The sequence below is a fragment of the Phascolarctos cinereus genome, unplaced genomic scaffold, assembly GCF_003287225.1.
Source record: "Phascolarctos cinereus isolate Bilbo 61053 unplaced genomic scaffold, phaCin_HiC Scaffold_9;HRSCAF=440, whole genome shotgun sequence".
Lineage (NCBI taxonomy): Eukaryota > Metazoa > Chordata > Mammalia > Diprotodontia > Phascolarctidae > Phascolarctos > Phascolarctos cinereus.
In genome coordinates, this window is record NW_027556402.1 from 249,186,587 (window position 1) to 249,214,578 (window position 27,992).

At 46.5% G+C, this 27,992-nt stretch overlaps 2 protein-coding genes across 12 annotated transcripts; one reads left to right on the forward strand and one right to left on the reverse strand.

The window, feature by feature from the left end:
* Nucleotides 1–353: 353 nt before the first annotated feature.
* On the reverse strand, nt 354–5,828 carry YPEL4 (yippee like 4). Its single transcript, XM_020974367.2, has 5 exons — nt 5,598–5,828; nt 2,320–2,644; nt 2,068–2,111; nt 1,554–1,662; nt 354–1,355 (listed from the first exon to the last, which is right to left on the reverse strand). The coding sequence occupies exons 2-5, from the start codon at nt 2,458–2,460 to the stop codon at nt 1,266–1,268; spliced, it is 384 nt and encodes a 127-aa protein (XP_020830026.1). The 5' UTR covers nt 2,461–2,644; nt 5,598–5,828; the 3' UTR covers nt 354–1,265.
* Nucleotides 5,829–17,656: 11,828 nt separating this feature from the next.
* On the forward strand, nt 17,657–24,986 carry CLP1 (cleavage factor polyribonucleotide kinase subunit 1). 11 transcript variants are annotated; one of them, XM_020974358.2, is made up of 5 exons: nt 17,657–17,776; nt 18,076–18,219; nt 21,120–21,750; nt 22,939–23,606; nt 24,303–24,986. In XM_020974358.2, the coding sequence occupies exons 3-5, from the start codon at nt 21,145–21,147 to the stop codon at nt 24,307–24,309; spliced, it is 1,281 nt and encodes a 426-aa protein (XP_020830017.1). In that variant the 5' UTR covers nt 17,657–17,776; nt 18,076–18,219; nt 21,120–21,144; the 3' UTR covers nt 24,310–24,986. The 11 variants fall into 11 exon arrangements, with proteins under 11 accessions (XP_020830017.1, XP_020830021.1, XP_020830022.1 ...); XM_020974362.2 differs by lacking the exon at nt 18,076–18,219 and adding an exon at nt 18,387–18,470; XM_020974360.1 differs by lacking the exon at nt 17,657–17,776 and adding an exon at nt 18,387–18,496 and having other exon boundaries at nt 17,833–18,219.
* The last annotated feature ends 3,006 nt before the right edge of the window (nt 24,987–27,992 follow it).

The following is a 27,992-nucleotide window of genomic DNA, read 5'->3' on the forward strand; positions in this document are numbered from 1 at the left end:
TTATTAATATCCTGCGAATCAACTGAAATCAAGAAGGATCTCTAAGCTCAGATCACATCATATTCCCAGACTCAAAGTCAGGCATACCTGGATTCGGGAAGTCACAAACACTCCCACCTCCAGCATGGAATGCTAGGACTCAAACTGACCATCACAAATCATGAAGTAGGCAAAATTTCCCCAAAAAACCCCTGGGCCAGATAAAGGCCAGAGCTGGGTCTTCTACTAGCAAAGGAGTCCTGCTGCTCCCTGGCGGAGATCAAGGGAAATCCATGTTTATAAGCCCCCTCAGACAAGGAGCCTGCTTCTGGTGTGGGTATTACAGTTAGAAACGTCAAACCTCTGCACTCAGCTGTTTTTTCCCCATTTTTATTAAAAATAAACTCAAACACTTTTTAATACAAAAGTTTCGTGCGCTGGTGGCAGCCACAGGAAAATCCGGCCTGTGACACTGATTTTCCACCTTATTCCCAGTTGCCTGAGTCCCAGGAAGCGGTTAGCTGGAGCCTGTGCGGCCCCCTGGTGACAAAGCCAGCTGGGGAGGAAAGTCACGGGGGGGGGGGCAGCCTCCCCCACCCAACCCAATGGCAAAGATTATATATGCAAAAGTGCCTCATTAGTGCCAAGGTAACCTAACAAGTGACAAATGAAATGGAAATCCCAGTGATCCTTCTGTGTCTTCCAAGGACTTGGGATTGAGGTCTTCTCTGCCTTTCTGCTTCAATCACATTCTGAAGCCGTTAGCTCCCAGAGCTGGAGGACAGTCTCACTCCAGTCACTGAGGCCACCTTCTACTACTTGCCTGTGGCCTAGGACCTGCCATCAGACTGGGCTCTGCATGCCTCAGCAGCAGAGTTCTTTGCCCAAGCATATGGAGGCTATGCCAGATCTGAACCCCTACCTACTGGAAGGAGAGGTTCTACCCTGCCAAGTTCCCAATGTCCAAACACCCCAAGGGCAGAAGGATCTGAATTCTGTGACTCTGGAGCCAGAACCATCACCCCAACTTTTTTTACCCCCCATTGCCATCCATTATTCCTGTCCCTTGGGCATCCCCCCCAGGCTACCCCAGACCAGCCCAGACCCCTCTTCCAAAGGGGGCCTCCTTAGGGATGTGGTGGGGTGGGGCTAGACAGAGCCGGGTTTTCCCCAGGGGGGGCAGGGGGGGACAGTACTGGTGTGAGGATGGACAGCATGTTGAGGCCAGGGGCGTGGTATGGGGGCAGGATGTGGGGCATGCGGACGGGGCATCCTGCCTGAGCCCCTCAGTCCCAGCCGTTGTCCTTCACCATGTGCGACATTTCAATGATGTACTTCCCCTCCTTGTACTTCTGGCTTGTCTCAAAGGCTTGCTCCTGGGAGAGTGGGAAGCAGTGAATGGAAGGCACTCCAGTACTCCCTCCCAGCACCTTTGGCCCTATGGCAGCAGGTACTCCCCCGGACCATCATGGCCTCAATGGCACGTGCTTGGAGGGCAATGGGAGCCTGGGCAAGGTTGGATAGGATGGGTGGCTCACCTCAGGGAGCAGGTGTCCTGTTCCCAGAATACTCACATATTTCCAGCCCAGGGTGGTTTTGCAGCTCTCACAGAAGATGTCAGCCACAGAGTGGAGGCCAGTGAGCAGGAGGCGCTGTTCAGCTGGCCCACAACCCACGTTGACCCTGTCTCAGGAAACAGGAGGGCCCAGCGCAGCCACGCAGAGGGGGAGGGGTCTGTTACTCAGGTCAGCCCCCTGACCAACCCATAGGGATCCTCTCTAGAAGGATCTAACCCCAGAAATCTGGAAATACCTTTTTTGAGGCCCACCCACCCCTTTTTGGTTGATCCCTGGGAACTACTTTCTCCAGTGATGGGCCTTTAGTATCTCAGCCCTCCCCATGGGCTAATTCCTGGGAGGACCACAGGCCAGGCTCCTGTGCTATGAGGGTACAAAGAGGGACTTTTGTCCCACCGCTGGGTAAGGGAGCTGCAACACCTGTTTGCTTCCCTCTGATTGCTAGGGGGGGGACTTGACCCTGAAGCCCCTTGCTCCACAGGGAAAAAAACAAGGAAAGAGGGAGACTCACACAGAGTTAAACAGGTAGGCCCGGCCATGGCTCCCCTGGAAGGACTGTGGAGACACAGGATAGAGAGTGACTACCAGGGACCCCATGGCCCCACCACCTGTTCCACCTCAATGCCACAAATGAGGGAGGAATTTTTGATCAGGACTGGTCGGCTCACTCCTGATGATGTTCATATAGGTGGGGTCCTGGCTGGGGAAAAGCTCCCTCACGGTTTGTAGGGGAGGGGAGAAATTTGGGTCCTTCTCCGCGTACCTTGGAGATGAGCTCATCATGCTTAGCCAGGTGTGCCCGGCAGTGAACACAGCTGTATGTACGATGACACCGAGGCAGGTAGCTGCGGAAGGTCTTGGTGGGGAGGCAGGCAGGGCCCGGGCCAGGCTCGCAGCTGGGCATGACGGGCTGGAGGGCAATGCCCTGCCGGGCTGGGGGGGCTGGCGCCGTGCAGCCCCCACACAGACGATCGCAGGTGAAGCAGCGAAGCAGGTTGGCTAGAGCCGTGTTTCAGGACAGGAGAAATGTGGGGGGGCTGCCCAACCAGGGCCCCCCCAGACGAGAACCAGGTAGAAATGAAGGTCACCTGGGAAGAGGGGAAGGGGTGCATAAGGAGAGCGCTGAGGCAGTTAAGAGCCTCTCCCGGAATGGCAGCTGGATGCTGCTACTCTGTTTTCCTGGTGACTATTCACCCTCGCCTGCTGTCTTCTTCTGCCTCCAAGACTAGCGCTTTTCTAGGAGAGTTTGGATTTTTTTTCCCTGTCCCCTTGATTCTAATTCTGCTCTGGCAAGTCCAGCAGCAGTTCCAGTCTCCAGGCATGAGCCAGGGAGTCAGTATTTGGGGTGGGGATAGTGAGGCTAGCAGCAACCTCCCCATCAGCTTTCACTGAAAGAAAAAGCTCTACAATAAGACAAAGGACGCTTAGGAGCCCCATCACTGGCAAGTATCTTCTTGGTTGTCCATTCATTTGGGCAGTTCTAAATCATGGCTGCATCCAGGTGCAGTCTCGGGCCGCTTCAAAGTTGAGATGCTTAATTTATTTTCTTGGTTCCCATCCTCCCATTTTCAATTCACAACATTCCCCACAAATAAACACCATTTCCACGTGAGGGTGGAAAGGTCGTGCCAAGACTTCGAGAAGATAGGATATGTGCGTGGGGAAGGCGGGAGGAGTAGCTCAGTGCACTTGGGGAGGGGTGGGGGTGGCGCGGCCGCGCATGGGGACGGGGGGGGGGGGGGAGTGGCACGGCGCGCTGCCGAACACACGAACACAGCTTTCCTTCTTTCCCAGTATTTCATATTGTTGAGTTCTTCTTTCACCACTAGGAGGAAGAACGTCACAGCTCCTGGCTCCTCGGTAGCAAGGCTCACTTCTGGGGATGCAGGCTCTTAGTGATGGAGGTACCCTAAGTTATGAGTTGTCTTTCTGGAGCATTTGATTCAAAAGTACCATTCTTTTTGTCTTGAGTGACCGATGTTCGTCATGTACCCAGAAAACTGGAAAGATTCTCCCCTCTGTCCCCACAACCTCTTCCCCCTCCCCACTCCCCACACACTCGTGGAAGCATGTGCACAGAAAGTTGGGAAGGGTAAATAAAGCCTTCATGACATCCTTCTTGATGGATCCAGGACTCTTATTCTAGGAAGGCTTGTTTGGGAGGCTAGTTGAAGTTTCATACAAAGGAGAGGGTCTCATCTTTTTAAAAGTTATGAAGCAAGACCACTTCCATCTAAAGGCCTCTTTCCATGGCCCATTGAGATCTGGAGGGTGTCCTGGAACCTCCAAGGCTAAGGCATCTGAGTACAAGCTTTGGCAGGTTCTACCAATTGGAAAGGTTTTGAGTATGGCCCTGGTGAGAGACTTGTGGTTCTTTGATATGTCAATGTTCGAGAAGCACATGACCAAGTTAACCACAGGATAATGGCTTTTTTGGCCACGGAAACTCTTAAAGACCAGTCACTAGATTGTAGAGGTGTCTTAAACACTGGTGGACCAAGTACCAGCAAAATGACAGCTCTCTGAAGTACTGAAACAGGGACAAACAGAAATGACACTGTGGGAAAGGGAAGAAGCACATTACTAGAATAAAGAACGGTTCTCTAAAAAGAGGCATTTTGAATATGAACACTAGCTTCCAGTGAAACTCCAGCTCTACACTGGTGGATAGTAGGTTGTTCTCATCAGTAGGCAGACTGTGGCCTTGCACCTCCTTAATCTCTTCTATGCTCATTTCAAAAGGCCTGACTGAGGGCTAGTCTGGAAGTACAAGTTGCTTGGAGGGATACAGGTAGGTCTTTGGCGCAGAGAAAAGACTCCAGGACTCAAATCAAGCCAGAGCAGAATAGGATTCCCCTTACCTCAGGATAGTGCCTCCTACCTCCAACACCAAATACAGTCTTATCCTTCAAATTGCCTCCTAAAGATTTCTATTTTCCCCTCCAGAAGCCAAAGTTCCCTACTGATTCATAGATTGTTTCCATTAGGGGCTCTTCTTTCACTACATATGATCCAGGTAGGAATACCAGCTGTTGTATTCAGGGTGACATTGTACTCCAGAATGGTCCAAATAGCCTTAAATGTCAGCGCCTTTTATTGGACGGCTTTTTGATTTCTCCTTCATCTCCTTGCCTTCAGCTCTCCTGCCAACTGTTGTCCTGCTCCTGGAGACCACAAACCTGCAAGCACTTTGGTGTGCCCAAGACCTTCTGCTTTAGTCAGTCCCTTCATAACCCCCGCCCCCAGGAAGGTGGAGACAAAACCAAACATCAGAGGATAATGGAAAAAGTGACAAGAATAGGGATGGGGAGACTGCATCTATTATTGCCCCTCTCAAATAACAGCAAGAAAGCAGGTTAAAAACAACAACAAGAGAGCAAGCCAAGCGGTGGGAAGAGGATTTTCTGCCCTAATATGAGATGGGGCTGGCCTGGAGGAGGTGGGGAGAAAGGGAGGGAGGGGAAGAGAGAAGGAATCCAACCACCCCGATAGCCTTACAGGAGCGCTCTAGGACCAGATGCTAATCCCGTGCCTCATTGAAAAAAAAGGGGGGGGGAGCACAGAGCGCACAATGGAGCTTCTCGTCAGCCCCGAGGTCTCAGCACCCCCCCCCCCAGTTGAATTCTGGAGCTTTTAAACCATTCACTTCCACCCCACCACCACCCCCGCCCCAATCACTTGGAGTGCTGTCCATTCGCTTGGGGAGGCCAGAAGCTGGAGGGTTTTTTCCTCCCTAGCTGGCCAACGATCTCATCCGCCAAACAATAAGCATCACCCCCGCAGCGAAAGTCGGGGGGGGGGGCGGGGGAAGAAAGCCTGGGGAAGATGCGGAGCTGGACAGGGCTTGTAAGATGCCCAAAAGAGAGGCAAGGGAAGCCGAGGAGGAAAATGAAGGGGGCGAGGGAGGGAGGCAGGCAGGGAGCAAAGAGAGGACAAAGGGCGGCTGGATGAATAATGAATGCATTTGCAAAGAAGATCAAAGCACCGCAGAGCGAGGAAATTTGAAAAGAAAAAAAAATCCGATTGGAGCTGCCCCCTCACCTTGAGGTCTGCTCCAGAGATCTCCGTATGTATATGTCTCTCACTCTTCTCTCTTCCTTTTTTTTTTTTTCCGCCTTCGATCTGGAAGGGGATGTGGGTCCCAAAGGGCCTGGGCCCGGGGCACGCTGGCAGGGGGCCGGATCGAGCACTGGGGGCCGGGAGGGGTGGGGATGGGGGGGGTCTCTCCTGCTCGGGCTCTCTCTGTGGGTGAATGTGGCTGTATGTTGTGGAGCTGCCTCATAACACTGTGAGTCATCCAGCCCCCAGCCCCCCCCCTCCCCCTCCCACGTCAGAGCAGGGCTGGGAGACACAGGGGGCGGGCCGGGAGGGAGGCAGGGAGGGGGCAGAGACTGTGGGACCGATGCGGGGAGTACAGCAGGGTGGCAGGCAATCAAGAGGACGAACTGGCTCGTCCCTAGGAGCATCATGGCGAGAAAGGGAGCTACTTGGGAAGTGGGGAGGCAGAAGATGAGACGCGCGGAGAAAGCGAAGGCTGGTCAGAAGAAGACAGGGTGACTAAGGAAGACAAAAGAGCAAAGGAGAAAGAAAGGTGGAATGAAGAGAGGGAGAGGAGAAAGGGGAGAGGGAAATGCAGAGAGCAGTGCCTACGTACACTCACAATGATCAATTTCCACATTTCAGTCCTGACACCAGCCCTGACGCAGGGCAAAAGATGGGCGGACTCCGGGATTAGGGACAGCGACTTGAGCCCCAGGCTTGGTAACAAACATCTCCAAATCACTGAGAGCTTCTGGTGGACACTACTAATCTACTAACCCCTTCCCAAAGGAGTCACTAGGAAAAAAACAAAACAAAACAAACAAACATTCCAACTCTTGGCACTGATGATCCGGTCTAAGGGTGAACATCTCAACTACTTGGACCCTTTGTCAGCTCACTGACAATTGCTAACTCTTAGACTGATGGTCCGAATTCTTTTCGAAACCCCAGATTTAACCTTGACTAAGCTTTTTGACCTGAATCATACGACATAATGTATGTAAAGTGTTTTGTAAACCTGAAAGTTCTATTTAAAAACAATAACAGTTAACATTACCGACTTACAAGATATAATCTCAAGCCAGCCTTCTCTCTCTCCCTTCCCCCCTCTGCACATATATATCACTCTATGTATGTATGTGTATATATAACATTAAGTTCATATATATATATATATATAACATACATGCACATGTGTATCTATGTATCTATGTATATAATATGTATGTATAATATGTACCTCTAGGTATAGATACATAGACATATTATTCCTCTTCACATATTGTATTTTCAAGGTAAACTGGCCTACTTTGCTGTTCTCAAAACTCAGCATTCTATCTATTTTCGACCAGGCCTTTGCTCAAGCAACCCCCATGCCTGGAGTCTGCTTCTTCCTCACTTCACCTCCTGGATCCCCCTAGCTTCCTTCAGGTTCAGCCCAGGAGCTGACGCATCCAAGGACACTAGTTCTCATCCCTTGGTTGTTAGTACCCATTTCTTCTCAAATTGTCAAATGCACATTTACCTGTTTACATTCTGCATCCTTCTCCTTCTCTAAGTAGAATGCAAGCTCTTGGAGGGCAGGGATGCTTTTTCATTTCTGTCTTTGAATTCCCAGTGTCTGGTACATAGTATAAGACTAACACAGTATGCTGGATTGGCTGCTTAGTGTGTATCCAATCCAGGGAAACAACGACACCCCACTCAACACTGAGCAGCCTAAGCCAACCCTGGAATCCTTGGATCAGAAGATTTCTCACTAAATGCCCCCCAATGTATTACAGTAAGGGCTATGCAGAAGTCAGCACCAAAGACAGCCCTTGCCCTTGAAGAGGAGATTACATTCTGAAAATGAAGTGAATCACTGACATACATGAACAGAGAAGATTGCTTGTAGCTAGGTTCATTTCTTCTCTTCCCACACATAAGTACTGAAGAATTTTCAGGTGGGGGAAAGGTAAAAGTAATAGGAAGCATGACTTTCTAGTAGTAATAAAACAAACAAACGAAAATTCCCATTATTTCATCGGGAAAGTGTCCCCAGGAGAGGAAGAATTTAAACTAAATTCTGACAACAAGAATGAGGGGCCCTGTGGTTAATTAAAAAACTAATAGCTGGCCTTGCAACTAGGAAGACCTGGATTCAGGTACCTCCTTTAACACACTAACTGCACGACCCTGGGCAAATTAGTTAACCTCTCTTTGTGTTTTAAGCATCTTTCTAAAGGTCAGTGAACTTGTTTTTAAATATTTTGATAACTATTTCAATATGGGGTTGCTAGGTGGCATGGTGGATAGAGTAGATAGAGTCAGAGCCTGAAATCAGACAGACTCGTCTTCCTGAGCTCAAATCTGACTTCAGACACTTACTAGTTGTGTGACCCTGACTTAACTCTGTTTGCCTCAGTTTCCTTGTCTGTAAAATAAGCTGGAGAAGAAAATGGCAAACCAGTACCTCTACAAAGAAAACTCCAAATGGGATCACTAAGAGTTGTACAGTACTGGGTGAAAAAAATGACTGAACAGCAATTTCAGTATAAATAGATTTCTTTGTAATTCTATGTATTTTATACATTTAAAAACCTCATTTCATAGGCTTCAACAGACTTACAAAGGAGTCTACAACACAAAAAAGGCTAAAAATCTGTACTCTAAGACCATACAAATTGCAGAGTAGGTGCTGACTTGCATTGCTAGAGGGACTAACCCATTTGGAAATTCCTTATATCCAAGAAGTTGAAGGTCCAGTCCCTATCCCCCACCCAAAAAGAGCAAGCAGGAGGTAGCTTGATGTGGAGTTGATAGAAGAAGTGGATTAAGGGAGCAGCTAGGTGGCACAGTGGATAGAGCACTGGCCCTGGCATCAGTAGGACCTGAGTTCACATCTGACCTCAGAAGCTTACAGGCAAGTCATTTAGCTGCCATTTCCTCTTTAAAAAAAAATTATGAGAAGTGGATTAAGAAGGTGATAGGAAATAGTGTCTAGGTAGGCAGAGAAGTGGAGGAAGCTGACAAAGCCTGGAGGAAGAAGGACCTCCGGGAACTATCCTTCCTGTTAGCTGTGGGGAGACAGTGAAAAGGAAGGTCTTTCAGAAAAAGGAATGGCAACAGAGCTTATCAAGATATTGCAAGTGAAAAGAACAAAACAAAAAAGGTTATTAGGGTATCTTTCCATGTTCAAGCAGCAGAATGAGGAGGATATAAGAATAATACATGTAATAGCATGTTAAAAACTTCATTTTTAATTTCTCTAAAATGCTAAGAGATACAATTTCTAAAACTCTTCCTAAACCTTTCTCTTTAGGAAAGTGAATAGTACAAACCCTAATGGCCTTTCTTGGGGAAAGGGATTAAAGGTGAGGAAGTTAAGCAACCAAACTTTACTCTTGTCTGGGTAAGATTAATGCCTTCTCCAAGCTTGAAGCTATTGGCTCTAGGACCCACCCAAGGATAAAGTCTTTCTCCTAGAAAAGGATTAGATTTAGATTCTCCAGAAAGAGCTCCATGGATTCCTTGAAAGGAGTGGTCCATAAGGGTTGAGATAGCAATTTACTATTGTTCAAATTACTGAAATGCATACATTTATAAATCTGTACCCATATACATATATTTACTACTCTATACATCATAGATACATATATACACCATAGATTTGGCATAATATACTACACACACACACACACACACACACACACACACACACACACCCTTCACATATTGTACGTTCTTTCGTGGCATCTAAATAGTAACAGTTGAGTGCTGGGTCTGGAGTCAGGAAAACCTGACTTCAAATCCAGCCTACCATACTTATTAGCTGTACGAACGTGGACAAATCACTTAACCTCTCTTTGCCCCAGTTTCCTCAACTGTAAAATGGGTAATAATAACAGCACCAACCTCATAGGATTGTTGTGAGGATAAAATGAGATACTTGTAAAGTACTTAGCCCAGCACATGGTAGATGCTATATAAGTACTCATTCCCTTCCCTTCTTGAATATTAACCCACATATTATTTTAACAACTCTTTTCCTTGTTCAAGACTCTTAAAAATGTTACCTGAAATCATGTTGTGGTAGACAGTCATGTTGGAGGGCATAAGAAACTATGCCATTTTGGACATCTCTTTTCTCCAAGCTAGAAATGGCTTGAATACTAGATTAATATTAAATAAAATTGCTTGTCAGATTTGAGCTTAAAGACAGCATTAGTATTAATATTTTATCTAATATACTGACAACTGTATAACAAGATGATCTCGTCACATCATGTGCATAATTAAATGGTTTTGTTGTTTGTTTGAATAAAGTTTCTTTTGCAAATAAAGAAATAAAATTTAAAATAAAATAAAGATTTCAAAACAAACAGACTAGTGGTAGTTTGTTAAAAGAGAAAAAAAAACAAGAATAAACTATATATGTAGTGGAGTTCTGGAATGATGCCCCTCCAATTTACAACAGCCAGATGAATTTGCGATTACTAAGGCTTAATTCAGTTCGGTGGTATAGTGGATAGAAGAAGAGACAGGATAACCTGGCTTCAAATTCCACTTCTGAAGCAACTGTCATTATTATTAGTTTCCTGAAAAAATAAGTGCAGGACAAATGCTTTTTGCCCAGATTTCAATGTGCATTTGATTGGACACCCTCTAATGTTGGACCAACTGTGTGTGTCTGTCTAGGATAGAGCACAGATGGACAATGAGCTGGTCTCAGAGTTAAAAGAATGAAGACAGGCTGGCTTGTTTCTCAGGAATTATATCCCTCTTTTACTGACCCCAAGCTTCCCCCAAGCAAAGGCCCATCTTTTCAATCCTAATATGCTATATGGCAACATAAATGGATAAGAAACACCACTGTTCTTGAAGAGATAAAGATGAGTGTTACACAGAGATCAACAGAAAGGAACACTACAGGTGTGGGCTGGCTGCAACACCAAACCTATGGAGAACTCTGCCAACAGGAGAAAAGGATGTCAAGGAAGCATTGGAGGAGAGGAAGAAAAGATGGTAAGGGTGACAGCTGACCAGCCAGAGCGCTCCACTGGTGCCCTGGAAATGTCAGGAGAAATTGAGAACGTCTTCCAACACACTGGCTCTAGCCCTTGCAGCAAACTTTTGGGAGAACATGGGCAAGCATGGATAGGATTAGATCTGTTTCATTTAAGGGAACTCTCAAATTGATGAGATCATGGATCCATAGGAAAGTCATTGAATTTCATTGAACTTTCATTTCATCATTCCTCATAAAATAGGGATGTTAGTCCCTAGAATGCTTACCTCATCCCTTTGTTGCAAGGCTCAGAAAAGGGGGATAATAACAGCCAAGTGCTTTACAAACTTTAAAGCACTATCAGTTAGCTTAATTAATTAATTAAGATTATTTTTGCAAGGCATCTCAGTAGGTCTTGGAAAACACAGAGACAGTACAAAGCCATCCCTGCCATCAAGGAGCTTCCATTCTACACAAGAGGAAACATTCACACAAATAAGAGAATTCAGGATAATCTGAAGACAGAGGTCTCTAACAACTGAAAGAGCCAGAAAGACTTCCCAAAGGGAAGGGCTTCCTGAAGTCACCTTAAAGGAAGCTGGGATTAGGTTACTTTGTGGTTGGGCAGATTTATACTTTCTCTGAAAATTCATAATCTCAGAGAGGTGCTCAGAGTGCTGAGAAGTTGTATCTTTCTTCCTAGTTCTGGGCTGCTCTCTATTCACTATACCAAGTTTCCTTTTCTTTGTGACCCCCCCGTTTGGGGTTTTCTTAGCAAAGATACTAGCGTGGTTCACCATTTCCTTCTCCAGATCATTTTACAGATGAAGAAACTGAGGCTAACTGGGTTAAGTGATGTGTGTAGGGTCATTCCTGTAGTAAGTGTCTGAAGCCAGATTTGAGCTCAGGAAGAAGAGTCTTCCTGCCTTCAACCGGGTCACTCTATTGGCTGAGCCACCTAGCTACCCCATGGATTAGTTTAACAGCTCCTCCTCTAGACCAAGGAGACAAAAGAAGAGAGATTAAGGGAAGTAAAAGGATCACAGCTGGAAGAGACGTTCAAGATGACTCTAGTCCAACCCATTCATTTTGCTGATGAGGAAACTGAGGCCCAAAGATGGGAACTTATTTGCCCAAAGTCACACTGATTTGTGGATTGTAAGGGGTTTCACATACATTATATCCCAACCACCCGGTGAGGTAGCTAGTGTCAATTTTTTAACCCTCATTTGATGGGTGTGAAAACTGAACCTGAGGGACAAGGCTGACAATGAGTAAGTTGTGGAGAAGTGATACTGAAGGCCAGGAGATGTTAGAGTAGCATTATTAATATCAGAGGTTGGACCTCAGCTCTGCTGTTCTCTTCACTGTACTATAAAGAGGGAACTTTTTGCCTGGACCGCTGCAATGTCCCGTCTCTCATATCCAGTCTCTTCTCTTGAGGTTCCATCCATCCTCCAGAAAGCTACAAAATTCCAATTCTGCCCATATCACCCTCCTACTCAGGGATCAATGGCTCTGTATTGCCTCCAGACCAAAAGAAAAGCTTCCCAAGCAGGCCTTTAAAGCCCTCCCCAATCTGGCTCCTACCTACCTTCCCAGGCTTCCTTATAGAACTTGACCTCATTGGCTTTCTGTTCCAAACTAGCCTGGTAACAATTTCCTGCGTGTAAGATGAGATTTCATCCCTCTCTTCTCTTACATAAACTGCCCTCCCCCTCCCCTCTGACTCACAGTCTTCCTAGCTTCCTTCAAACCCAGCTCCAATGCCTTCACTAATGTCCCCAGTTGACATTCTCTCCTTCTTGAAATTTTTCATTACTTTGTATTTCTTTTGGATTCTTTTCCTCATGTGCACTTTCTATCCCTACAGTAGAATGTAAGTTTTCAGAAGGCAAGGATGGTTTCTTCTTTGCCTTTGCCCACCCAAGGCCACCATGGTACTTTGTACAAGGTAGGCGCTGAACAAAGTGTTGGATTGAATTTGACTATAGAGGGGAAGACACCAGAATTAGGAGTTTTTCACCGCGTTAGTGAGATCCCAAAGAAAAGATGTTGTGGCCATATATCCTTTGGAGATGGCCTAAGCCAGGAGGTCTTAACCCTTTTGGTTTCATGGACCTTTTGGCAGTCTAGGGAACCCTATGGACCCTTATCAGCAGAATGTTTTAAAACTTAAAAAAGATACAGGATTGCAAAGGAAACCAAATATATTGAAATCAAATGATCAAAATATTTTTTAAAAAGCTCATAGACCTTAGGTTAAGAACTTCCTCTCTGAAGGCCTCAGAGATCATTTTGCAGAGAGGGAAACTGAGGCTTAGAGAGGGAAAGTTCTTTGTCCAAGGTCATACAGGTAATATTGTAAGTTGGGTCTCCCAACTCCAGTGGGCTTTCCACGATAACCCCTCTACATCCTTTCAGACAACTGGTAAAAGTAGATTAAAAGTAAGGAGAAAGCCAGTGATTAAATAAGTATGGGAGATATTTGTACAGATTGTGGATGATGGAACAATGCCACAGAGACCAAGATCAGAGTTCAATTCAATTTTAGTCAACACATATCGAAATGAGAGTCTGGTGTGTGTGGTGTGCAGAGCCCAGGAAGGTGAGGGAGGAAGAGTAGTGGCTAAAAGAGATAGGAGCATTGCGTGTGCAGTCAGGAAACCTGGGGTCGAATCCCTATAGCTCTGCCCCTTAATTTCCTGAGTGGCCTCAGACAAATTTCTTCCCCATTCTGGGCTTGTTTTGTCATTTGTAAGATGGGGGGGTGGGGTGGGAGGAGGCATCCAGGATCATCCATCTAAGGGCCCTTCTACAGCTGGATTTTTGTTAATGATGAAGGAAGCTCTGAGGCTAGGTTTCCAATAAAAGTAATAACACCTGTAGCATGTTGATGAAAAGGGTTGTTGTGGAGCTACCATAAGATCAAAGAGTCACAGAATTGGGCCGGAAGAGGTTTTAGAAACCGTCTAGTCCAACCCCTTCCTTTGACAGATGAGACAACTGAGGAACAGAGAGGTTAAGTGATTCATCCTGGGTCACACAGCTGGTAAGGGTCCTGAAGCATTATTCAAACCCAGTTCTTTCTAATTTCCAGTCCAATACTTTATCCCAACCCCTTGCAAACTTTAAAGGATACGGACTGAAGCATAGAAAATTCAGTTGAGGAAACTCTCTCTTCCAAGGCAGGTTACACTTTCTCTGAAAATTCATAATCTCAGAGAGATGCTTAGAGTGCCAAGAAGTTGTCTTTCTTCCTACTTCTGGGCTGCTCTCTATTCACTACACCAAATTTCCTCCTGAAATTTTGAAAACTTTAAAAGTGCCATCAAAGTTATTACGTTTTGCCTCTAACAAAGCCATTCCCCAGGTAGGGGGTAGGGCAGAGAGAAGAGAGAGTAAGATTACAGAATGTAGATCTGGAAGGCACCCAGACATTACATAGTTTGAACCCCCCTTATTTCACACAATGTGAAACATAAACCAGAAAGGAAGTGACTTGGCTAAGGCAATGAAAAGGCAGCAGAATTCCATACCAGCATTTCTGACTTCAATTCCATTATACTTTACTACACTTGGCTGCCCAACACCAGGTGACATTTAAATATAAAATGCTTTCTTCCAGCCTCAGTTTCTCTGACCTTTTTTAAAAAATAAATTTAGTTTCTCATTGTACACGGTAACAGCAATATTATGTGATATTATGAATATGAGAACATTACGAATGACTTTGCTCTTCTCAGCAATACAACGATCCAGGACAATTACAAAAGGACTCATGATGGAAAATGCTATCCACGTCCAGACAAAGAACAGAATAGAATCTAAATGCAGATCAAAGCACATTATTTTCACTTACCTTATTTTTTTTCTTTTTGTCTGTTTCTTCTTTCACAACTGTGACTAATATGGAAATATGTTTTACGTCCTTGCACATATGTAACCTATATCAAATTGCTCATCATTTTAGGAAGATGGAGGGAGAAAAACTTGGAATTCAAAATCTTGTAAAAATGAATGCTAAAATTGCCTTTACATATAATTGGAAAAAAATAAAATATTCTTACAAATAAATTTAGCTTCTAAAAATTAACAAAAATCTAGTTTCTCTCCCTCCCACCTCTCTGCACCCTTATTGAGAAAAGAAAAGAAAACCAAACAACTGTAGCAAAAGAAAATCCCCACTTGGCCACATCCAAAACAAATGTCTCATTCTAAATCTTGAGTCCACCAATCAGTCAGTCAGTTAATAAACACTCATTGTGCCCGGCACTGCTAAGTAAGCTCTGGAGGCGCTCAGGAGGTGAGCAGCTTGCTTCATCATTGGTAACTCTGCAATCCCGATTAGTCTTTGCATTGCTCATAAATCTTTCGTCTTTCAAAGTCATTTTTCTCTAGAATGCTACTGTTTAAATCATTCTCCTGGCTCTGCCCACTTCACTTTGCAGACATTCATCTCAGTCTTCCCAGGTCTCTCTGAAATAACCCCTTTTGTCATGTCTTGCAGCACACCAGTATCCCAGTACAACCATATGTCCTAATCGGATGAGCCATTCCCCAGCTGATAGGCATCTCCTCAGTTAATACAATTTTACTCATCACCAACTCTGTACCAGGCACTATGCTAAGTGGTGGCACAAAGAAAACTAAAAGATAATCTCCGCTCTAAAGACTTCAGTCTAGGGCAGCTAGGTGGCGCAGTGGATTCAGCATGGGCCCCCGAAGTCAGGATGACCTGAGTTCAAATCTGCCCTCCGATCAAACACCTGCCACTTACTAGCTGTTTGACCCTGGGCATGTCACTTAACCCTAATTGCCTAAAAATAAAAAAATTGAAAAAAAAAACCTTAAGTCTAATGGAGGAGGCAACATACAAACAATTATATGTAATACATACACATATAATATATATGGGATAAATAGGAAATAATCAACAGAAGGAAGACACTAGAATTAAGGTGAATCCCAGGAAAGGCTTCTTGTAGAGGGGGGGATTTTTAGTTGGGATCTGAAGGAAGCCAGGGTGGCCAGGAGGTGAAGATAAAAACATTTCAGGCCTGGGGGACGACTAGTGAAAACGCCTGGAGTCTGGAGATAGAATGTTGGTCCAGGAACAGCAATGAGTCCAGTGTCACTGAACTGAGGGTTACTGAGGGGGCAGTTACTGATGAGCTGGTGTAAACATTTCTGTACATACGGATCCTCTTTCTTAAATCTGCCCTGGGGATATTTCAGTTTACTTTCTAATGCCAAAAAAATTAGTATAAGATGCTTCCTCTGAAGGTCCCAGAGAGTAATGTTTATGAGAAGCCATCACTGTCCCTGCATTGTTTAAAAGTCATCAGTGAAGAGGCAGCTAGATGGCATAGTGGACATAGCACCGGCCCTAGAGTCAGGAGGACCTGAGCTCAAATCCAGCCTCAGACACATAACACTCACTAGCCCTGTGACTCTGGGCAAGTCACTTAACCCCAACTGCCTCACCAGGAAAAAAAAAAGTTATCAGTGACTTGAGAAATTCAGAAATTTCCTGGATTTCTTGGTCCATTTCCTCAGCCCTCATCCAGACCATCTAACATGGGTATCCTGGTTGGCAGAGCAGCAGTGCCTTGATTCCTCCCCACCTCTCAATCCCTTGCAAATAGCAGGTTCTATTCAATCCAACATGACTGAATGGCTCCTCACCAGCACCAGCGCCACCAAATTTAATCCCGAAGCGTTCATTAAGCACCTGATATATGTACAGCAGCAAAGGAGACAATGATGACACCAAAACAGATCAAACAGAACTTAGCCTTGAAAGAACTCACATTCTGGGGGGGGGGGGGGGGGAGGGGAAGGGCTGGAGGGACACTTGTTGAACAGAGAAGTACATACAAAGGAATCTCAAGAAGGAGAGAGCATTGTTAACAACCCACAGGATCTGAATTGTAAGGTCTTGGAAGGGACCCCAGAAGTCATCTGGTCATACTCCTTGGGCAGGTAGGTGGTACAGTGGATAAGGGGTAGGCCTGGAGTCAAGAAGACTGGACTTCAGATTCAGCCAAAGACCCTGTGTGACCCTGGGCAAGTCACTTAACCTGTTTGCTTCAGCTTCCTCTCTAAAGGATAATAATAATACCTTGTTGTAAGGATACAAATTAGATAACGACTGTAAAGAGCTTAGCACAGTTCCTCTTACATAATTCATCCTATGTAAATATTAGCCATTTTTTTTTACACTTTAGTGAGGAAGAAACTGAGGCCTAGAGAGATGGTGATTTGCCTAATTATCCAGAGTAAATAGCAAAAGTGGGATTTGAACCAAGACCCGAGACTGCAAATCCTTTGTACCACATCGGTTAAGATTACCTCTACTTTATTTTGCATTATATATAGTCACTTGTATGTTGTTTATCCTGAAACATATGGTTGCTTGGTGTTGCCTCTGCCATTAGGCTGTAAGCTTCTTGGAAGCAAGGACTTGGTTTTTTGTTTTGTTCTGTTTTTTGCTTTTCTTTGTAATCCCAGCATTTGGCACGGTGTCTGGCATGCAGTAAATGCTTAATAAATGCTTGCTGACTTGATTAAGTAGGTATTTAATATGTGCCTGTTAACCTATGTCATTTACAGCTGAAAGGTTCCTTAGTAATAAAAAAGGGGAGGTTTATTATAAACATGCCTCGTAAGTTTTGCCAAGACCTCTAATGTGAGCTTTGTATGGGAGACGCGGGGACCGGAGATGTTATCTTCCCACGGCCATCACAATCAGCAACCCAACCAAAAAGTGAAATGGGCATCACCGAGGGGGAGGCAGACCCCGAAAGCAAGAACGTGCACCCACCGCATAACATCCCGGCAGAGCGAGGAACTGCGGCGCGCGAATGCGGAGGTAGGGGGGAAGACACGCCGCCCAGCAACAGACGGCTGTTGATGGTTCCCCGGCCAATCAAGTGAAGGGGATTCGGCCCCGCCCCTCGCCACGTGCTCCGCCCTCCGAGGCGCCTTCCCATCCAAACAATCGCCTGACTCCAACTCCCGGGACGCACCGCGCGACGCTGAGTCAATCAGGTTAGGGACGGACCCGGAACCCCATTTCCCGGGAGGCCTCGCGCGCACTGCCGGAAGAGCTGGGTTCTCTGCCTCGTCTGGCTTCCTCTTCCCCGCGGAAGGGCCGCGAGGGCTCTGGTTTCCGGCGGGGCTCCCGGTGAGTGGCTTCTCCCTGGGGGAATCGGCGTGAGTTTTCCCCCGCCTCAGGTGGGAATGGAGGTGGTGGGGACGCTCGCTCACTAGCGTGTGGGACGGAGGGAAAGGGACGACCACCTTCGCCTCTGAGGGGGCGCTCCTGGGAGGAGGGGCTCCCCTTGATGACCTGCGTCCTCACGTGACCACCGTCTTTGTCACGTGGCCCTGGCCTCGGCTCACGCGGGGAATGTGCGAGGCGGAGGGCGAATTCAAATCCGGAAAGTCTTAGAGCCGTTCTGGCTTAGCCCCTTACTTTGGTAGATGAAAGAGGCCCGAGGATGGGCACTGACCTAGCGGTGTAGATCCGGAAGGGGACGTTAGGAGTCATCTCGTCCAGTCCTGTCACTCTGAAGATGAGAAACTGAGGCCCAGAGACGTTTAAGAGACTTGCCCAAGGCCCCACAGGTACTACGAGCGACTGAACCAGGAAATGAACCGGGTCCTCTCCCTCCGCAGCCCAGAACTGTGTGAGCTGTTGGGAGGAAGACGAACTAATTCATTTGACAAAGTTCTTATTCAGCGTAGCGTTGGGGGGAGGGGTGTGGCCTGGTCACGCTCTCCTCGTCTCGCAGGTTCGAGCTGGAAGAGACGTTGGAGGCCAGCTGGGCCGACCCCGTCGTGTTACAAGTGATGAAATCGCGATCTCGATAGCGGAGGTGACTTGCTCGAGGTTACAGAGCTGGTAAACCGAAGGCCGGCTGTTACATCTTTTGTACATAGCTGTTTGCTTGGTGTCTTCCCAGTTATCGTGTAAGATCTCGGAGGACCGAGACTATTTTTGCTTTGTATCCCCGAGCTTAGCATAATGCTTAGCGTAGTGCCTAGCACAGAGTATGTACTTGATAAATACTTTGTTGGTGCATTGACTGTTGTTTCCATTTTATTAGTGAGGAAATGGATTTTGGAAAGGTTAAGGTAACTACACATCGTCATGCAGCTAGTAAGATTCACCAGCAGGATTTGAACACAGGGCTTTCTTACTCCATGCCTATCGGGCTCTTCACTGGAGAGGTATATCTCTTAAAAAATGTGGTTTGGGGCAGCTAGGTGACACAGTGGGTAGAGCACTGGCCCTGGAGTCAGGAGGACCCGAGTTCAAATGTGGCCTCAGACACGTAACACTTACTAACTGTGTAACCCTGGGCAAGTCACTTAACCCTGATTGCCTTGCCCAAAAAAAATTTTTTTAAGTGTTGTTTAGACTAGAAGTCATGTGGGAAATGAAAGTTACAGGTCGACCACATTTTATGGGGAACATATAACCAACACACACTTTTGTGCTTACTGGGTGCTTCTGATACTTCTGATTGATATCTTGGAGTTATAGGAGACCATTGAACAGCCCGAAGTTGATAGAGCTGGAGACCCCTTTATTAACATCATTTGCATATTCATGGCATAGGTGTGGTAGAAAAAAACCACTGTTTTTGGAATTAGAGAACTGTGTTTGAATCTGAATTGTATGAATGGGCTACCTCACCTGGAGTAGGAAGACCTAAATTCAAATTCTGCCTCAGACACTTACTAGCTGTATAACCTTTGTAAAATCACCTCATCTTTTCGGGCCTCGGTTGACTTATCTATAAAATGAAAAGGTTGGACCAAATCATCTATAAGGTCCCTTGTAGCTTTGAATCTTATGATGATACTGGTATGATGTCGAGGCAGTGTCTTGTAGTTGAAAGACCAGCGGATCTTTCTTAAGTCTGAGGATCTAGATATAACTTCCTCTGTAATTTTGGGGAAGTCACTTCATCTTCATAAGTCATTCATCTGTAAAATGAGGGGTTCAATGTCTAAGATTTCTTCTCATTCTTATAGTTTGTACTTCGGTGACTTTTTCTTTGAAACAGTCCATTTAGTTTTGACAGAATTCTGTAGCCCCTCTCCTTCAGCTTCCATTCTGTGATGGGAAATAAGACAAGTACACAAGGAAGTATAATATAAGGTGGGTTGTGGATGAGAAAGATAATAACAACTGTTACCACTACCATCAAAATTTGCTTGGTGACTTAGGGCCAGCAAAACCTTCTCTTTTGATCTAATTTGATCTTCAAAACAGAAATGTAAGGTTATTAAACTAAGTATTGTTTATCCCATTTTATGGATGAGGAAATTGAGGTCCAGAGAAGATTTATATGACTTACCCAGGTTCCCACAGCTAATAAGTGTCAGAGAAAGAGATTTGAGCCCAGGTCTTCCCAATTCCAGATCCAGTCTCTACCGTTTCTGACACATAGGATCATAGATTTAGATCTAGGAGTGAACACTTTCTGGACCTCTCCTTTGCCATGTATCTTACTATTCTTGGTTCTTATTTTCTTCTCTCCTGCTTTAATAATAATAGCTAGCATTTATATAGCATAAGATTTACAAAGTAATTTACATGTGCAATTTGATCCTCACAACAACATTATGAAGTAGATGCTATTATTACTCCCATTTTACTGATGGAGGGAACTTGAGGAGAGAGAAGTTAAGTGACTTGTCCAGGGTGACACAGTAAATATCAGAATTTGAACTCTGGTGTTTCTGACACCTAACTTCCTAAGCCCTTTGCACATGGTAGGCACTTAAAATGTTTGTTAATTTGAGTTAAGCTCAAATTCTCTTGCCATAGAGTAACCCCTCCATAGTCTGGCCTCATTCTGCCTTTCTCGCTTTATCTCATCTTACTCCATTCCTTGTATTCTGTGCTCTAGTTCAGGGTATCACTCAAAAAGAAAATGGGTCCACTAAACTGTACTTAAGGATCTCTGGGGGTGCATACTGCCTTAGAAAACCACAATTCACATTGTCTGTGTTTTATGTATTTTTGTTTATTTTGACAAATATTTCCCAGTTATATTTTAATCTAGTTCAGGCCCCACCTAGTGTGATTGACACCTCTGCTCTAGACAAACTGTACCCAGAGAGACTCACCTCTAGTGTGTTTATAACTCTTCTGCTGCTGTGTCTTCACTCACATCCTTTCCCCTGCCTAGAATGTCCATCCTTTCCTGGCCTGTTGGATTCCTATTCCTATTAAAATCCAGATCAGTCAACTTCAGATCCCACAAAACCTTGTTTGACAACTCTGTGATAAAAATATGAAAGATTATATATTACAGTTTATCTGTGCTTGTGTCTCCCTGTACTAGACTGAGTTTTATGAGGGCAGGGACCATGTCTTAAGTAAAATTTATGTCTCCCACAGGATCTAGCACAGTGGTTTGCATGCAGTAGGTGCTTAATAAGTGTCTTTGCAAAAACAAATTACTTAGTTTTTCCCTTTTGCCCTCTCATCTTTAACCTGTGTGCTTCAGAGACAGTGCCCACGAAGCAGAGAATATGGCAGAAGAATCCAGTGATGAAAAGAAGCCCCTGGCTAAGTTCGAATTAGAACGGGAGACAGAACTACGTTTTGAGGTGGAGGCCTCCCAGTCAGCCCAGCTGGAACTACTGGCTGGCATGGCAGAGATCTTTGGCACAGAACTGACACGAAACAAAAAATTCACTTTTGATGCAGGTGCCAAAGTCGCTGTCTTCACTTGGCATGGCTGTTCTCTCCAGCTGAGTGGGCGCACTGAAGTAGCTTATGTCTCCAAGGACACTCCCATGCTCCTTTATCTTAACACTCACACTGCTCTGGAACAAATGAGACGGCAGGCGGAGCGTGAGGAAGAGCGAGGTCCTCGGGTGATGGTAGTCGGCCCTACGGATGTGGGCAAGTCCACGGTGTGCCGCCTTTTACTCAATTATGCTGTGCGACTAGGCCGGAGACCCACTTATGTGGAGCTGGATGTCGGCCAAGGCTCTGTGTCCATTCCTGGCACCATGGGAGCCCTTTACATTGAGCGACCTGCTGATGTAGAGGAGGGCTTCTCTGTGCAGGCCCCATTGGTCTATCATTTCGGCTCCACTACACCTGGCACCAACATCAAGCTTTACAATAAGGTAAGATCTAAACTGAGATAGAGATAAGGGGCTGCTGTGGGGCTGCTCTTGTTCCGTGTGCTTCCATTGGTGCTGTGTGGCTTATATCTCATTTACACACCTATGCATTGTGTGTGTGTGTGTGTGTGTGTGTGTGTGTGTGTGTGTGTGTGTGTGTCTGTGTGTGTGTCTTCGTTCGCATGCACACATGTACATCTGAGTTTTGCTGAAAACTTTAGTGAGCATATTTTTGTTGGATGGTGAAATTTATTCCACAGGTAAGTATATAGTGCTTTGGAGTGGGGAAACTGGAGGATAATTCAGAAAATACCTTGATTTCCTCTGTCAGATAGCAAGATGTCTTGGGGAGGGAAGAGGAGAAAATTTTAAAACTCAAAAGTTTATGGAAGTGATTGTTGATAAATCAAAATGAATTAATGAAAAAAAGAAATATGGTTGATTTCCAACCATATTTATGTAACATTTATCCCAAACTATTACTGCAGTGAAATTAATAGTTAATTTTTTATATTTCCTATCATGCCTCCATAAAAACCATCCTCTCTGCTGCCACATAATCATTGTGTAGAAGCATCCCTGATTTTTTCAGTGCTCCGGCATGTTCTTACCAAACTAGAAAGCCTTCAGGTGTGGACTTAGGGGGAAAAGGTAGAGGGGAAATGATGGGGGGTTGGTTGGTTATAAATGTACTCTATGTCTCTTGTCTGAGAACCAGCCTAAGCCAGGTTCCCAAAGGGTGTTGGTAGGTTGGCCTCAGGTGTGTTGAATTTTTGTCTTCATTAAGTTCTGGAGGGGTTAAGAACGTGTCGGTGAAGGCAATATTCCCACACCAATAAAATCATAGATCCCAAGACTTGATGAAAAGTGGAAGGGACATTGGCGATCAAATAAGAGAAATTGGGTTTGACTCCCAGCTCTGCCATGGAATACTTGTGCAAAGTATTAAGGTATTTGGGCAAGGCATTGAATTTGCTAGGCCTTCGTTTCTTTGAATAGAAAACAAAAGGGTCAAATGAAATGGCCTTTAAGGTCCTTTACATCTTTAAATCTGATTATCTACTTAGGGGACTGACTGAAAAGGAAGTAGGTAATGCTGAAAATCAGTTAGAAAATTACAGCAGAACTGGGACGAAGCCATTGTACGTTTGACTACCTGTCCACTTCTCACTGTGACCCTTCCTTCTGCAGATTACATCGCGCCTCGCAGATGTCTTCAATCAGCGTTGTGAGGTGAACCGCCGAGCCTCTGTCAGTGGCTGCGTCATTAACACCTGTGGGTGGGTCAAGGGCTCTGGCTACCAGGCCTTGGTGCACGCCGCTTCTGCTTTTGAGGTGGATGTGGTGGTGGTGCTGGACCAGGAACGACTGTACAACGAGCTGAAGCGTGACTTGCCCCACTTTGTGCGCACCGTTCTGCTCCCCAAGTCAGGAGGAGTGGTTGAACGGTCGAAGGACTTCCGCAGGGAATATAGGGATGAGCGCATCCGAGAGTATTTCTATGGTTTCCGAGGCTGTTTCTATCCCCACGCCTTCAATGTCAAGTTCTCCGATGTGAAAATCTACAAGGTGGGGGCTCCCACCATCCCAGACTCATGTCTCCCTTTGGGAATGTCACAGGAAGACAATCAGCTGAAACTGGTACCGGTTACCCCAGGGCGAGACATGGTGCATCACCTCTTGAGTGTCAGCACAGCTGAGGGTACTGAGGAGAACATCTCTGAGACCAGTGTGGCTGGCTTCATTGTGGTGACTAGTGTGGACCTGGAGCACCAGGTTTTTACTGTGCTCTCTCCAGCCCCTCGCCCACTGCCCAAGAACTTCCTCCTCATCATGGACATCCGCTTCATGGATCTCAAGTAGGGATTTCTGCATGCGTCACAGGGACCCTCCACATACATCCACAGGGGGGAGGGCTCAGGTGGTTGGAGGCTCTTGTGGCCAGAAACTCCTGGGTAAAACTAGTTTAGTGGGAAACAGGCCACCTTTGAGAACTAATGGTAAACCCGACCCTTTGAAATTGTATGTTCCTCTTGGTTCATGACAGGTGACTTGGCCTCAGAGTAGATCTGGGATGCCAGCTGGGATTTTCAGAGACCCTGGGAAAACACTGACCCTATTTCACTATGTTACTAGGTGGTCCAATAATGTTCTTCCTTTTGGCTTTTCATCCTTAACTTATATTTCACACACTATCCTTTTTGTCTTTGTCCATGGTGGGAGCACAAATTGAAGGACATCTTTCAGGAGAGTTCAAACTTTTAAAAAAGATTTTTCTAGTTTTAATAAATATTTTTGCAGCATTTCACCCAAGAGTGTGTGATTGATTCTTAAGTGCTTGAGAGAGGGGCAGAACTAAGAGGGTATGTGTCTATTTGGTTAAGGTTGTAACAACTCAGAACTAATACCAAGAGACATTTGGGAAGGTCCTGCGAGAGACCCCTGATTCTCTGCCTTCTGGGCACAGAAGCTCTTAGCTTTGGACCTGTAGATGCCCTCGGAGGCTGGTTGGTGAGTTTACTGTGTTGGTTCTCTTTTCCTTTGCACTTGGCCAGGCGCTGAATCTGCTGTCGACATCAGCCTTACCGAGGACAATTCAAGAGGCAGGCAATAAATGTGGGGGCAAAGTGTCAGATGTGCCCATCATCTTCAAGAGAGAGCTGCAGAGGAGAGTAAACAAACTATCTCCCCTGTTGCCTGTCTTGATACTTGGAGCCAATCCTTGCTTCAAACTTCAAGGTAATATAAGCCTTAACGTGGCAAAGAGCCAGACAGCCCATTCCTCTTGGAGAGACAGCTTCGTTCCTAGGTAGGACAACGTCATTTAATAGACAAGTCGTCAAATGATGCTATTCCCTCAAACCCAAGATATGTGTAGGCACACCTTGGTCATCTTTGTACAGTTCCCTACCCCTTGGTCTCAGAGGGGCCCAATACCTTGCCATATGTGGCTATGAGATACTGCACTTTGAAAAAGTATAAAGTGTATTCTACAGCATTATTCTTTGATGCCCTTGTAACAAAGGCAGTACGTAGTTCAAGGATCAATGGATTGCTTTGCTACCTGATGTTAAAATGTAAAGCTGAAGCCTCGATTTATCTCTAGATATGTCATAACGTTTGTGGAATGTATCCCATAGAGGCTGCTGGAAGTTTATAGGTTATATACTAACTATTGTGAGTAAAATATCCCGTGCTAGCTGCATAACAGGTGCTCAATAAATTTTGGCTAATGAGGATTCTTCTTCCCATAGCATTTTCAATCATTAAGGCATCTATTCCTTTTCTAATTTGTGGAGGACCTGGGACTTCAGGTCTTCTGTAAAACTAGGGTGACAGCCATCCTACTAAGAACTTAAGTGCTGTCCCAAGAGCTCAGTGTCCTCCGGAAATGCTTCAGTCTGGGTTGGGGGGGGTGGTGAAGTGGAGTAATTTTGCATTTGGCCAGGAGGTGTCACTATTGACAGACTCCGGACACCTTGTCTGAAACAGTGAAAAGTTGTCCGGAGTTAAGGCAACACGAAATTTAAAAAAATATATATTGATGCTTTTTGTTTTTATGTCACTTCCATTCTGAATGCACTCCCCGATCTGCTTTTAACAGAGAATTTTTTCAGGGGGAGGGGAGAGGTAAATGGCCATGTCTTAAAGCCACAGAAATTCAGAAAAGAAATCTGAGAGCTGAAATTGACATGGATCCCAAGGAAACATTCCAAAACACTCTGAAGCACTTTGCAGATGGAAACAACAATAATAATGTCCTGTATTTCTCTCAGATACTTTCTATTTATTTTCTATGGAGCTTAGTAGACTTGGTTTTTTTTCTCACAAGATATTAGTGAGAAGTAGAAAGGGAGTTCTTTTGAATTATTTGGAAGAAGGATAAGCAGGCTTTTGGGAAAAGATCTCAAGCCACATGAATTAAATGCAAGAGGGGAACTAAGTCCTAGAGCTCTTAATCCACAGTTGTATCCCCTTGACCATGCTAGCTAATGCTGAAATATTAGTAAGAACCTGGAACCAATTAAAACTACAAATTTGTAGTTGAAAAGAGCCCAAGGCTTTACATGTTATTGAAAGCATAATATATGGTGTTTGCCAGGCCTTCAAAAGAAGGGAATGGCTTCCCCAGTTGAATAAGGGTGAGCAGCATTGGGCTCTTGCTATCATTGGTGACGAGTAAGGAAGAGGAAAAGGGATGGTGTGGAACTTAGTAGAGTTCCACAAGAACTTGTCTGTAGAATATAAGAATATAATTTAAAGTGTCTGCTATGTGAGGGATATAACAAAGTTTAGAAAGGCATAGCCCCTGTGCTCTAGCTCTCAGTGTAGTTGGGAACTGCACTGAATTAGAGATTGCAATAATAACTTGCAATTTATATAACTCTAAAGGTTGCAAAGCTCTTCATGCTCATCTCATTTGATCCTTGCAGCCCCGTAAGGTAGTGTTATTGCTGTCATTAACACCATTTTAGCGATGAATAAAGTGAGATGAGAGGCTCAGGGTCACACTGCTGGTGAATGTCTGAGGAGAGATCCGAACTCCAAGGCCACCACCCACGCTGCCTTATTACGTGACAAGTGCACTAGAGTTGCAAAATCCCTGCCTAGTCTAGTCCCCGACCTCCGGAAAACCCTGCCCTTTGAACCATCTCGGCTACATACTGGCCGGTTTAGTCTCTTTTAAAAGCTGCCCAGGGAGTTCTCCACCCTACCCCTTGGGCCCCTTCATCTTAGAAAACCAGTGAGTCTACTGGGAGTGGAGGAAAAGCTAGGCCCCTTCTCAGCCTCTCCCCAGGCAGCCTCCACCGGCTGCCCCGCCCTTCCTGGTCATCTGAACCCGAATTTTCCTCCCCTTTAGGCCCCCCTCCCAGACAGCTCCCCCGCCCCCCGCCTGGAGTCTGCGGAGTACCCTTCCAGGAACCTGGGAATCTTCTCTGCCACCCGGCCTTCTGGCTGGCCTATAAAACTTAGGTTCTGCGTGTTTTAAATAAAGTTCCTCCAACAAAAGGGACTCTTCAGCTTCCCTGGGGCTGACCAATGAGGGAAGTGACTGAAGCAGGAAGAGGGCGGGTCCTTCTTGTGAGTAGTCAAATTAGACCCTTGTCTGGACTTGTCTGGACTGTACCACGCATTTTGAAGAGCCTTGGCTCAGATGGGAGGAAGACTGCCTGCTTGATTACCTTAAACACTATTATTTAAGAGTACTATGTACGCAAATAGGTGTTTCCAGATTTGTGAGCCTTTGGGATTGGATAGAGGAGTAGTAAAAGAAGGGGTAAGAAAGATGGAAATACTCCCCTCGACGCTTCCTTCTTCCGAACACCTGCGCAGTATGCCCACCCTCTACCCAATCGTCTGCTGACTCCCATGGTCATGCGCGCGCAACTTCGGCGTCTCGTGCGCCTACGTCGCTATGCCCTGGCAGCCAATCAGGAAACGAGCGAGCCGAGGCCACTGGGGGCGGGGTTGGAGGAAGGGGAGAGGACCTCGCGTACGCGCGCGCGCCTGAGAACGAAGTGGGCGGGGGCGAGAGGAGGGCGGTCAGTGAATGGGGAAGTGGGCGGGCAGGCGGGCGGTGCGAGCCGCATGAATGGGCGAAACGTGCCCCGCGCGAGACCCAGCGCGCGCCGGGGCTTGGGCAGCCAATGGAAACGTGAGGGAGCTCGAGACCGGCCTCTGAGGGCCAGCGGCCGCGCGCCTGCTGGCGAGAAGGAGCGTCGCCGGGCTCGGGAGCGCGCGGGGAGCGGGGGCCGCGCGGAGCGGGGCGGGCGTGGAGCGTGCGGGGGCCGCGCGCTGCCTCTCACAGCCCCGGCGGACGGACGGACGTACAGACTGGCTGGCTGACGGGCTGGCGAGCGGTACGGCCGGGGGGCGGTGGCGGCGGACACCGCGCACGGGGTGAGTACCGGGGACACCGGCCCCTGCGGAACCGGAAGTGCCGGGAGGGAGGGTGGGTGACCTCCAGGGAAGGGGGGAGCCGGGGCCGGGGCCGCCCGGGGACCCCACCCCCGGCCCAGCTCGCCTGGGCCGGCAGGGAGAGACTGGGGAGCGACCGACGTGCGGGCGCCGCGCCGAGCCCGGTCGGGCTGGGGCCCCGGGCCGGCGTCCTGCCCCGCTGCCCCCCCCCCGGCCTCCGGGAGCACGGTGGCCCCGGGGCTCGGCCCCCCATCTCTCCCCACGCCCAGCGGCAGCCCGGGCCGGGGGGCTCACGCCGTGCTAGGTGTGCTGCCCCCATTTTACCG

Excerpts from the sequence above, each read along its gene's own strand:
- YPEL4 (XM_020974367.2), bottom strand. The coding sequence starts at position 2,460 with ATGCCCAGCTGCGAGCCTGGCCCGGGCCCTGCCTGCCTCCCCACCAAG. Across the intron at positions 2,112-2,319 it reads ATGATGAGCTCATCTCCAAG|TCCTTCCAGGGGAGCCATGG; the intron begins GTACGCGGAGAA and ends GTGTCTCCACAG. Across the intron at positions 1,356-1,553 it reads CCACCCTGGGCTGGAAATAT|GAGCAAGCCTTTGAGACAAG; the intron begins GTGAGTATTCTG and ends CCACTCTCCCAG.
- CLP1 (XM_020974363.2), top strand. The coding sequence starts at position 21,145 with ATGGCAGAAGAATCCAGTGATGAAAAGAAGCCCCTGGCTAAGTTCGAA. Across the intron at positions 21,751-22,938 it reads ACATCAAGCTTTACAATAAG|ATTACATCGCGCCTCGCAGA; the intron begins GTAAGATCTAAA and ends TTCCTTCTGCAG.